Source organism: Psammomys obesus, unplaced genomic scaffold (assembly GCF_907164565.1).
Source record: "Psammomys obesus unplaced genomic scaffold, mPsaObe1.curated_primary_1811, whole genome shotgun sequence".
Taxonomy (NCBI): Eukaryota; Metazoa; Chordata; class Mammalia; order Rodentia; family Muridae; genus Psammomys; species Psammomys obesus.
The window spans coordinates 572,042-584,963 of record NW_026585691.1 but is presented as its reverse complement, the minus strand read 5'-3'; the positions used below and the strand labels follow the sequence as shown (position 1 = coordinate 584,963).

General features: G+C 40.1%; 1 protein-coding gene across 2 annotated transcripts in view; it reads left to right on the top strand.

Moving 5' to 3' along the window:
• The window catches only part of Pias1 (protein inhibitor of activated STAT 1), a 109,400-nt gene that overhangs the window by 63,359 nt on the left and 33,119 nt on the right, over positions 1 to 12,922 (top strand). For both annotated transcript variants that reach the window (XM_055597072.1, XM_055597079.1), the window contains exons 4-6: positions 157 to 204; positions 6,041 to 6,131; positions 6,826 to 6,960. In XM_055597072.1, coding sequence (XP_055453047.1) covers positions 157 to 204; positions 6,041 to 6,131; positions 6,826 to 6,960 — 274 coding nt within the window. The remainder of the gene's footprint in view (positions 1 to 156; positions 205 to 6,040; positions 6,132 to 6,825; positions 6,961 to 12,922) is intronic.

Here is a 12,922-nt window from a genome sequence, read left to right as displayed (position 1 = left end):
CACACACACACACACACACACACACACACACACACACACACACACACGGACAGGGACAGGGACATGACACTGTTGACATTTTTGGTATTCAGGAATGTAATGACATTTCTTTGTGTATATATTTAAAAATAATTTTTATTCTTTATTCTATTTTAGGGATATTTCTGGGACCAAATGTGACTTCACAGTGCAGGTCCAATTAAGGTACAGTGTTGACTATAATATATACTCAAATTTTAAAATATGATGTTCCTTAGAAATTAACTTTTAGAAAATCCCCTCAATGTTCAAGAAATGAATTGAAGACATTGGGTGAGCTACTTAGGAAGAGAAAGCATCCTGAGAGGCTCTGCTTGTTGCGCCATTTGGGTCTTCTCCATAGTGCCTGTCTTCTGGTGACTGGGAAGCTGCAACTGATGGTGTCTTTAACGACACTTGCCAAGTATTAACTTTTGGGTGGTGTGGTGGCATGAGCTTTAACCCAGCACTTAGGAGGAGGCTCAGGAGGATCTCTGGTAGTTAGCTTTGCAGTCTGCAGTTTCATGCACGCAGTCGCCAGATATTCTAACCCCCCCCCCATCCTTTTTCATTTGTAGTTTAATGGGCCCTAATTCAGAACTCACGTGAGACATTTTGTGGATGTTTTCAGAAAATGTGCTGAAGCATGCCAACTTAGGCTTGCAGCCACGCCTTCTCAAGCTTTGTTAAGTTTTATTTATTTTTATTCCAGGTGCATTGGTGTTTTGCCCGAATGTGAGGGTGTCAGAAGGTCCGAAATTGCAGTTATAGACATGTGTGAGCTGCCATGTGGGTGCTGGGAATTGAACCTGGGTCCTCTGCAAGAGAAGCCAGTGCTGTTAGCCGCTAAGCTAGTTCTCTAGCCCCTCTTTTTTTTTTTTCCTTATATAATCCATTTCGTTGCTTTTCTAACTCAGTGAGTATCCATGTCCCTATGGAATAAGAGATAAAAGGAAACAAAACAGTTGATTTCCTCTGTGAGCTGTTTTCCCTGTAAACCTGGTAACAACAGTCACATACAAATTAAAAGTGCACCAGTTTTAATTTGCACCAGTGGCCCTGAGAAGAGCACAGTCTACACCCCAGCCCAACTTCACGGAGCCACGCACACACCTCTCACCTCACCTCTGTAATAGTGAGACTTGGTTCTAAAAGACACTGGCAAAGGTATGCTTGCACAGGACTGGTACTTCATCCTCTGTCAGGAGCAGGCTGTGAGAATGACTGAACAAATTAAAGGACAAAAGGCAGTGCCCTCATAATTAATTACATGAGGCTGTAATGTTCTGTACTTCTTATGTCTGCATATTTTTTCACCTTTTTTTGTCTTTTCTGTTTGCTTGCTACGTGTGCATGTGGGGTTTAGAGGACAACTTGAGGCAGTCACATCTTGTCTTCTAATATATAGGTTCCGGGAATAGAACTTGGATTTCCAGGTTTGACTGCAAGCACCTTTACCTGCTTAGCCATCTTTCAGTGCTTCCCCATGGATATTGTTATTGTTTGTTTTTGAGGTAAAGTCTCACACAGTAGCCCAAAATGGCTGGAAACTTACAGCAATCCTCCTGCCTCTGTCTTCCCAGTGCTGGAATTACAAGTGTGAGCTACCACTCCCAGCTATTTATTTTCCACCTGCTTCAAATGTTGCTTTTTGTCATATTTACTTGTGGCTCTACTGGAGCTGCCATTGTCTCCTCCTTCTTCATATCTTCCACCCATTGCACACCCACTGACTGGAAGTCCACTGCCTTCCTCTGTTTTGTGTATGACCTCTAGACTCCAAGACCAAAATAAAGCTTGGAAAGCATCATTCACACTAAGATCTAGTGAGTATGCTCACTATTTTCTATTCATGTGCAACAAATATGACTTAACTTTTGAAGGAAGATTATCTTTCTTAGATACTAGCTATCTTAGGGTCACTATTGCTCTTAGGAAACATCATGACCCAGAACTACTCCGGAAGGAAAGGGTTTATTTGGCCTACCTATCCTGAGTCACAGTCCCTTAAGGGAAACCAAGATGGGAACTCAGGACTGATTGGGAACCTGGAGGCAGGAGTTGGTGCAGAAGCCTTGGAGAAACACTGATCACTGGCTTGCCCCTTATCACTTGCCTGGCTTCCTTTTGTTTTTGTTGCTTTGATTTATTTTTTGAGACAGGGTCTCTTTACATAGCCTTGGCTGTTTTGGAACTTGCTGTGTAGACCAGGCTGGCCTCAGACTCAGAGATCCACCTACCTCTGCCACTTGCTTCAGCGTGCTTTCTTATAGTAGTCAAGATCACCAGCCCAGTAGTTAGTGGCACCACCCACCATGAATTGGATCCAATTAGTCAACCACTAATTAAGAAAATGCCCTGTGGGCTTGCCTACAGCCTGGTCTTGTAGAAGCAACTTATCAGTTCAGGTTCCTTCCTTGTTCAAATCGACATAAGATTAACCAACACAGCAGCTAATTTAGAAATCCCAAGGGAATCTTGATGGTTAAAAATGGTTTAGCTGGGATTGGAGAGATGGCTTGATTAAGAACACTTGCCTTTACAGAGGATCAGAATTTGTTAGCAGCACCCACATCCAGCAGCTCACAGCCCCCTGTAACTCCAGCTCCAGGGGATCTGATGCCTTCTTCTGGCCTCCCCAGTCACCTACACACACGTGTTCTTAGAAACACACAGACACACATACATTTTTTTTTTTAATAGAAGACTATTGTATCCCTACCCTTTTTTTTTTTTTAATTTCCTTTTTTGTTTGTTTTTACTATATAGCCCTGGCTGGCCTTCAATATGCTATATAGACTAGGCTAGTCTCAAATTCACAGAGATCTGGGATCTCACAGAGTGTTAGGATTAAAATTGTAAGACATCACACTCAAACTTTCTTAGCAATTTTAAATTAAAACTTACCTTCAGCTCTTCATGGACAAAAACTACCTAAAACCTTTTGTGTTGTTTTGGCCATTTGTTAAGTCAGTCTTTGTATCTTAATGCAGTAGTCGTTCTCATCCCCTTGTCTTCCCATCTTCCCATTGCTAAGCTACTGTATCAAGTGCTTTTTCATTTCTCACTGTGAATGCTTATCTAAACCCTGAAAGATAGTCTGGTTATTATTAAACATCTGGTCTCTTTTCATTTGTGGGCCCCTTGCTTCTATTCTTGTGAAGCGTCTCACAGAAACGGCCTCCTGTTGGCCCCTTTTTTTTTTTTTTTTTTTTGGAAAGTTAGCATTTCACCCTTTATGTAATTGAATTAGAGTCATTTGGGTAAATTATTCTTTTCCTACAGATTCAGGTATTGTAGTGTCTGTTTGAACTTTTTACTGTGCTGTAATAATTCTGGTGTAATAATACTTGTGGCCTCCTTTTATTGTTGTAAGTCAGATGTAGTGACACACTCCTATCATCCTAGCACTCAGGAGGCAGAGGCAGGAAGATTACTAGCCTGGGTAAGACCTGTCTCAAAAAAAAAAAAAAGCAACAACGATAAAAGAAATAACCTGTAATGGAGATCTCTACTGGGTTTAGAGATAGTCCTGTGAACTCTATGATATCTGTTTACTAGGAATATTTCTAGCAAGTTATTGTAGATCAGTATTTCTTACCCAACTGAGAGTCTATTAGAAACTGTGGCCTAAAAATGAGAGAGAGTGAGCGCTCATGCTCTTTGGCATGGTAAAGTGATTCCTTTACGTGGACCATCCCAGCACTCAGCTTCCAGCCCGCAGACTAAGGCCTCACAGCAGAGAGTAAGAGCAGATGACTGCCTGTGGTGGATCTTCCACAGGGTGAACAAGGAGGGCTCGCCTCCTCTACAGCCCAAAGATGCCAGAGTTCACTGTGAAGATGGAATGAGGTACAGGTGGATATTGGGGACAGAAAATTTAAAAAAGCTACTTCTCTAGCTCAGTAAAAGTCAGGCAATAAATAGGATGAGAAATTATAAAGATTTTCCCAAAAGATTAGAAATAAATGTTTTGTGATTTTTTTTAAAATAGTACTCTGCTTTAGGCAAAAGTAGCACAAATGCTGTGATTGCTCCATCTTTGTTCTCTAGTAGTGAAGGAGCTTCTTGACTCATTGGATGGAACTTGGTCTTGGAGGTGAGATTTTGGCCCCGCAATCTGTTTTCAATATAGTCTACTGAGAACCAGAAAATGTTTCAGAGGCCATCTAAGAACTGCTTACTGTGTGCTTTATCTTCCTCCTGGATTTATAGTGCACATGAGCTTGTTTGAAGCTCTGGGAAAATCTTTAATATAGAAGCTTTAATTGTTTTGATACAGGTTTGTTTGTTTTTTTTTTTTTAAGTTTATTCAACTACAGAACCTTAGAAAGAAAAGAAAAAATAATTGGGACTTCATGAGGCCTCCTCAGTCATAGACAAAGAACTACAAGTAACTAAGGAATACTGAGAAAAAAAAAAAATACTCTTTTTCAGGGAAGAGCACAGCAGTTAGTTACCCATACCAAATGATCAGCATTGAAGACGTATGTATACAAGTAACATCATATGGATTGAGCATGTTGTAGTTATATATTTAGAAATATGCACACTCAACAATTGAAGAGAAGGGAGGGAATCCTAGAAGAGGTTAGAAGGAGGAAAATAGAGACATGGTGTAATTATAATTTCAAAAAATTAAAAGCTGAAAAAATAACCTTTTAACACCTGCTAATAATGTTTGAGAAAGCTGCCTTCTCATAAAATAGTTAAATAAATTCTGAAGTCATCATGAACTCTCCTGTAGGTTGGTAGTTACAACTGCTAATCCAGATGCTTGATGGAATTATTTGCTGTTGATCTTAAGTGGTTTAGCAGAGGTAGAAAGAGTTAAGTAAGCAAACTCGCACTCCTTGTCATAAATCCACATTTAATCTTTTGGTTGTTCAAGAAAGGGTGTTGCTACATAGCCCTGGCTGGTGTAGAACTCCCAGAGATCCCTCTACTTCTGCTTCTGTGGTGCTAGGACTGAAGGTGTGGTCACCGAGCCCAGCCACGTGTAACTTTGGACTCTCCTCCGAAACCTAACCATGACTAGAATAGTTGACCAGTTAGGACACGTTCTATATGTGCTATGTTTGATGAAAATGAACGAGAGCCACCTGTGGCTCTTTCTGCTCTGACTGACATTACAGGATTGAAGGGCTGGGTTGAAGAGATGCCTGCATGCCAGCAGTGCGAAGTGGCCGTTCTTAGCACTGAAACTCACTGTTTTAGAGACCGGGCGCAGCTCTGAGATTCTTGTCCTCACTCTGTGCGCTCCTACAGACACTGAGAAATGGTTTATTGTTAATTCCTTATTACTTCCTGTCCCCAGCACATGCATAAGGTCTGTTCCAGTTGCACAGAAACAGGAGGCATCTGTGACGTCCCTCCAGCAGCAGAATGTGGAATACAGTTTTGTGCAATTGTGACTTAATATCTCAGCTTTGTTTTGTTTTCTTTGATTGAGTATGGTACCAGGTGTGATTCGTCTATGTGCAAAAGTTTGATGGGCTTTCAACATTTAAGTCATATACGTATTGTGGTAACTTGGAACACTATTATCTACATATAGTTTATATATTCATAAGCTATCTAAATTTTTAATGTTTTCAACATCTGGACTAACTTGTTTTTCTTCCTTTTTTTTTTTTTTTTAATTTTTGGAGACAGGGTTTCTCCGTGCAGCCTTGGCTGTCCTGGACTTGCTTTGTAGAGCAGGCTGGCCTTGAACTCACAGAGGTCTGGGACGACAGGCGTGCGCCACTGTGCTTGGCCTTCCAGGGTGTTTAAGGCGTCACAAGTTTATGCACATGTGTGTGCACACAGCACAGGGCCTGTATGGTTCAGACTTCTGTTCAAAGGCCAACCTTGCTATAAAAGCCTGTTTCATATGCTTATTCTTTATGTAAAAATACTGTTTTTATTGTTTGTTCTTTTTCTGTTTTAAAATTGATCATCCTTCAAGTTAGCTATCAAATAAAAAATGTTAGAGGTTATCTTTTAATAAAGGAAATTAAACCTGATCTTTGCCATTTAGGTTTTGTTTATCAGAAACCAGTTGTCCACAAGAAGATCACTTCCCTCCCAACCTTTGTGTGAAAGTGAATACAAAACCTTGCAGCCTTCCAGTAAGTTGTAAAAGCAATTTTGAATTACATTACCTATGTGACTATTACATACGTCATCTTAGAGGGTTTTAATTATCATTTTGGGGACTAAGGATGCCTGCTCAGTGGTAGAGTGCTTGCTTAGTATTGAAAAAACCTTGTGTTCAGCCCCACTACCACAGGAAGAAGACATATGTGTGTCTGTATGTTATTGTATGTGATTAGGTGAGACTTGCTGACTCTAGGTAGTAGTTTTGGTATGAACCATAGAGAGAAAATTATAGCTTTTTGAGGTGCCCGTGAGTGTTATGCTGTGTTTTAGGGAGATGTATGTCAGTCGTAGCTATATTGCTGTAAGTCTGTGAGCCTGAGGTAGAGCAGAGTGTGGGGTGCTGCTGTACCTTAGCTGGGGTGAGGTGAGAGCAGTGTTGGTTTCCCTCAGAATGCTCCTTGTGTACCTCCTTAAGCCATTGTGAACGCATTCTGATTCTTTATTTAAGAGAATTTGAATTTCTGTCACAGCTATTTTTCTCAGGCTTAAAATGAACCTGGTAGGTTGTTTAGAGAGATCATTGCGTAGATAACTCACAAGCGTTGTTTGCGTCCCTTCTTTTTAATGAAAACATTTCTTTCTAGCCTGTACTTTGTGAATTTTTTTTTTTAAGAAATGGAAACAATTGTGGAAATAGTAGAAATAATTTTTTTTTTTCCTTAGGGTTACCTTCCACCTACTAAAAATGGTGTGGAACCAAAGCGACCTAGCCGACCAATTAATATCACCTCACTTGTCCGATTGTCCACCACAGTACCAAATACCATTGTTGTTTCTTGGACTGCAGAAATCGGAAGAGTAAGTAAGCTTTAGTTTGTAGCTATTTTCCTGTCATAAAGAAGTGTTAACCACCATGGCTACCTGAGCTTATATGTGAATTATAGTATAAATGAGCAGAAAAGGACTTTCGTCTCACAGTGAGTCTTAAGCCTGTTCCTGTTGAATCATGTAGTCTCCATTGGTTTTTCAGTCAGTAATTTATCATGTGTCTTCCTATGTCATTATATATTCTTTTGCAGCATTTTAAATGGCTGTATCAACATGGTTATAAGAACATGCCACTGTTTAACCTATTTTCTGACATTGAATACCTAGTACTGTCCTGGCAGCTGTAGCTTTGTATACGTGAATGATGATATCCTTATAGTAAATTCTCAGTAGAATTTTTGAGCCAAAGAGCATGAGGAATTTTTAGCAATTTTGTATGCGTTGACAGATGGCTTTCACCAAAGATGTACAAATGTGTTCTCTGATTTATAGTGTTTATTTGTATGCCTGCAAACACTATTATCTTTTAAAAAATCTTTAGCATTAAGTAAATGTTAGCATTTAGTACCCCTTTTGTTCTTGAGAAGAGTGAACATATTTGGTGTTTTTAACTGTTTACATTTTAAATCTGCACCCATATCCATTTTTCTTTTGTTCTTTTCTTACTAGGTTAAATATGTTGAGAATTCACCCTTTGTTACATCCTGTAAATATTTGTCTCTAGTTTGCTAGCTTTTTATTTATGTGATTATTTATATGTAGGTATAAATTTTCATAGTACCAAATATTAACCAGGTGGTTTTTTTTTTTGCTTTGTAGTCTTTCCCCTTCCCATAATGTTCAGTCTATCCATGCTTCCCAAGCTGATGTTATAAGCTAGACTACTAGACTATGAAGTTCTTTTTGTTTTATTTTTAAATATTTAATCCATATGTTGTATAAGAATATTATTTTCACTTGTTAGTCAACCCAGCTCTGATACCACTAAGTAAATGGTAATTCTGAAGCCACCCTTGTTATGTACATAATTGTTAATATTCTGCTCCAGTTTCTGAACTTTTTCTATACTGTTTCTTATTGTAACATTTGTTTTCTAGGATAATCTTTTAAATTGTTTAAAAATGATTGTAGCTTTTTAATGTTAACCCTACTGTCCATGGGTTAAAAGACATTGACTGTGTTATACCCTGCATAATACACTGTAGAGAGGACAAATCCTCGTCTCCTGGGGCCTTCGTGTGTACGCACAAAGGAATGTCCATCTGTTTCCGTGCTGTAACGTGGGACCGGCTGGTGATCTTAGGGTAGTCAAGTACTTGAAAGGGGAGTTGGGTCAGGGAAGGGCTTCGCTCGGAGGGAGATAGGGAGCAGTGCAGAGGAGACAAAGCAGTGTGGTGCAGAGATGAGCCTCGTCTTTCCCAAGCATCTGAAAGTCCTACACTGTGACTGAAGTGCAAGGTGGAAATAGCTTCAGGGACCTTTCAGGGCTTTGTAGGAAACGTCAGAGGTAAGCAGAAAGCTTACATGTTTCCATTAGAGCTAAGTCACTAGTTAGAGTGGTTCAGTAGTTGTGGTAGATGCCAAAAATTATACAGCAGTCACCTCTTAGGAGCCAGCTATTACAGAAGTGTTCATGGGGGCCTTAGCCTAGAGTGACTGAGGAACACCCAGTGTCAATGTCTTCCCTTTACATGCACACACAAATGAACTTAGGGACACAAAATAACTGTTTGAATGGAGAGCACGCTGGTGGCATTAGCAAGAAGTGTTCAGTTGTGATAGGCTGGAGGTAAGCTGTAGGCATAGTGAATTATAAGTCTGTCACTCAGGGGAGAAGATGAGTCGGAGGGACTGTGAGATTGAAAGTTCCTTGTCTTAAAGAAAGAATTTTTAATGTGTCTGGATGGTGGCAGGATCATTCAGAGGAAAGAGGAATAATCAGCAGTGAATTGCATCCTTTAAGGTAGCTCAAGATAGCTAGGAAGGACAGCTTCTTTAATAGGATGATAAAACAACTAGAGGGACTGGAGAGGTAAGTTCTGTCTGGGTGATTTCTCCAGTCTGTGAGGTAGGAAATACGAGTTAAGCTCAGAGAGAAGTTACAGAGAAGGACTTGGTAAAGTTATTAGCATGAAGCACAGTGAACCTTCATATTTCTTTTGCCACATGCACTGTAGAATTTCTTAACCACACACATTCTCACTCTACCTCTAGGTCTTTCTCAGACTCAGTAAGATTTCTTTAGTGTCACAGATGAATAGGGAGACAGGGAGGATTTTAATAGTAATCGGTAGTGTTATAGGTGTCAGGAACTACATTTCTCTGTTTGCTCAGAATCCCCTTGCTGTTCCTCAGTAACTGAATAGGTTTAATAGCTGTCTTTGTAAGTCCTGCATCCTTTTTAATTCCTGTGTTTTTCATTATTAGGATTTCTAGTGCATCTTTCGCTCTGTTACATTTCTAGGGTTATCTATTTTTGCCTTATTTGGAAGCTTCTTGTTTGTGCATATTCTTGTTTCCTACTTTAGTCCATATATTGGCTTTAGTTGACTTCTTAGTCTTTCCAAGAAGGTAGAATTTAGTTTGAAATTGCCATTTGTTTGTTAATGCATAACATAAGCCTCATTTATTTCTTCTACTAGCTGGAACTTCTTAAACATAACATAGGTGCTAGTGAACATCCTTGATTATTTCTGGTTAAGAATACTCCTGCCGTTACGATGTTCAGTATTAGAATGGCCTGTGAGCATGCATACATGCTTGCATGTGTTGTGAATTATGCACCAACAGAAGCCAGAGACTGCATCAACATCCTCTTCTGTCGCTCTTTGATGTGCCTCTGAGACCAGGTAGTCTGACCTAGCCTAGAAGCCAGCAAGCCCCCAGCACTTCTTCTGTCTCCACCACTAGTTACAAACCTTTGTTAACAAAACTCTGTTCTTCAAATGCTCGTAACGTCTGAGTCCCACTATGAGGGTTCTGGGTTTGCTTGCTTGGCTGTTTTGTTTTTAGGAAGGAACTCACTATGTAGTTTTAGCTGGCCTGCAATTCATGTAAGCCAGGCTGCTTGGAACTCACAGAGATCCACCTGCTTCTGCTTCCTGGGTGCTGGGATTAAAAGTTTGTGCCATCCAGGCGGATATTTGTGAGTTTGAAACCAGCCTAGTCTACTTGCTTTGCTAGTCTACAAAGCAAGTCCAGGACAGCCAAAGCTACAAAGAGAAACCCTGTCTCAACCCTTCACCCCACAAAAAAAAGTACGTGCCATCATGCCCAGCCCCACTATTAGTTTAGAACTTAATTCCATTAATGGTGTATTTATAATATTTCTTTTACAAAAATACTTTACTAGAAATGGACTTTGAGAGCTAGGAATGTAATTCAGTTCATAAATTCCTTCCCATGCATGGGAAGGAAATGAAATTATTTTTGTAAATCTCAGATGATAATTACTACATTAGTTTAAATTTTTTTTAACAAGTTTTATTGAGGTTATGAGGCTCCTCTGAAGAGTTTGTGTGAAATGTCTCACTCTGTTATAGATAGATAATACATAGCCTGTCCTGGGGAAGCAGGGCTGTAGTTCACGCTACTCAGGGGGTGAGACAAGAGAATTTTAAAATTAAAACCTGCCTGATTAGTTCTAGGTTAGCCTGTGTAACTAAGTGAGACTCTGTCTCAAAGTAAAAAAGTAAAAACAAGGCTGTGATTATCTTAGTAGAAGGATTGCCTAATTTACAGGAAGCCCTTTTGAAACCCTAGTCCAAAGAGAAGGGAAGTCAGAGAAGAGGAGGCAAAAAGGACGAAGAAGTTTGTCTTTCAGAGAAAATAAGTAGACGCCACCAGTTCCTGAAGGAGAGAAGCGTATTGTAACTTCTTGTTCTACTCTGGCATTCTGTATTATTTAACACTTATTAAACTTTCACTGTGAGTGGAGGAACCATTTGGACACTACTGAAAAGGGGGACAGAAGGGCTAGATGTTGTTTTGATTGTGAAGAAAGTATCTTATGAGCCCAAACAATTTTACAAACTTTGGGGGAAATTACAGACAAAATTAACAGCGTGAGATGATATATAAAAGGTTGGGCCTATAGACTAGGATCAGAAGGAAGGGGAGGAGGACCTCCCTTATCAGTGGACTAGGGGAGGGGCACAGGTGGGGAAGAAAGGGTAGGGTTGGAAGGGGAGGAGAAAGGGAGATACAGGGGGGGATACAAAGTGAATAAACTGCAATTAATTAAAAAAAAAAAGGTTGGGCCTAGATAGTGCCTTGAGGGTCCGTAGCCACTGTTGTTTTGGAGGATCTTTGTGTGCAGTGGCTCCTTGTGACACAACAGTACAAGTGGAATTTCATTCCTAGCATTCTTGCAGCTTTTGTTTTCTTCTCTGGTTCCTTGTTTCAACTAGAGCACACATACCTTTTTTTTTTTTAATTTTCATTCACTCTATCTATCTATCTATCTATCTATCTATCTATCTATCTATCTATCTATCATCTATCTATATTGCTTAGTTTCATCACAAATATTAATAGGAACCCTGGGGTAGTTCCAGGTTTGAAGGTTGAAGCTGTAGGTCCAGATCTCAGTGTTGATTAGCCTCTTCTCAGTTTCTGTGTGTGAACAGGGTTTGGAGCCCCCGTGAAGGACACTTACTACTTCTGTATTAGATTAGTTAGTGTGTCCTTTAAAATGTAGGGACATTGAAAACTTACTTGTTCCTTATTAAAACACTGAAATGTACTGATGAAAGTAAACTTGTTTGCTACTTCAGTTTTTTTTCCCCCCCAGAAAATATGCAGCATACATATGAGAACACAGGTTTCTGAACTTCAGAAAATGTAACCTTTGGGGGTTTCTGTGGGGGATATGCCCTTTTATTGCTAAGAGGCAGATATGTACTTAAAATATAAAACTAATGCTGGGAAAAGAGCTCAGTGGCAGTCCTTCTTACCATGTGAGCTCCTTCAGTTTCTAACACTGCTGGATGCATGGATGGGTGGATGGATGCATGGATGGATGGGTGGGTGGGTGGATGGATGGATTGGAATGGTCATGGGGCTAGGCCTGAAGGTTCAAATAAACTCTGTTGTATAGAAGGAAAATTAGTGGAACTTCATGGTTCTTGTTCATTCGGTACTGCCTCTTGGTATCCTTGGCCTTTCTTCTTGGTTTTTACTGCCTAAGCCATCCAAGCAGTCACATGATCATAAGCATATTGTATAATCTGTGCCTCAGTTTCATTAGCCCTTCAAAATAGAGTAGTACCTGTTTCCCCCTCTATAGGCCATAGGCAAAGGTGAAATGAAGTCTGTAGGAGATATCAAGAGTGCGTTGAAAACTGTTGCTATAAGGAAGACTTCGTTTTCTCACTTCTTTTCAAGTGTCTTGATCTGCTTAATCCCAGCACCACACAGAAAAAGATCCTTCTCATTCAAACCTTTCCCTTTCCTTTCCCCTTGGCCCTTTTTTCTTGCTCTTTCTCAGGCATGCACCCTTTACTCCGCTTGCCTTGCTCATTGTTTCTCTCACTCCCTTCTCAGCTAGCCCTGCAGGCATTGGGTGTCCTGCTTGTCTTCAAGCCAGAGCTTCTCCATGCAGCTTTCTTACTGTTCACTGCTTGATGTAAGCTCAGGTCAAGTGTCTTCAGGATCTGGCGGCACTAAATATGTAAACTAGAAACCCATCTCAGTGGTAGTATTTAGAAGCTGGTATTTTTTAGAGTGTGGGTTGCCTGCTAAGTACAGTTTATGATACCTTTAACATCTTAACAGCCTTTGTTTATATTTAGCCTTATTAGTGTCCTTTCATGTAAAGAACTGTAAATCTATTAACTTCAAGCACTCAGTGCCGTAGAGCGTAGCAGCCCTGTATTGAAGTTCTCAGCTTGACACTTGAGTGCTGTGTTAGGCTAGTCTCTTTACTTCTCTACACACACACACAGACACACACACACACACACACACACACACACACACACACACACACACA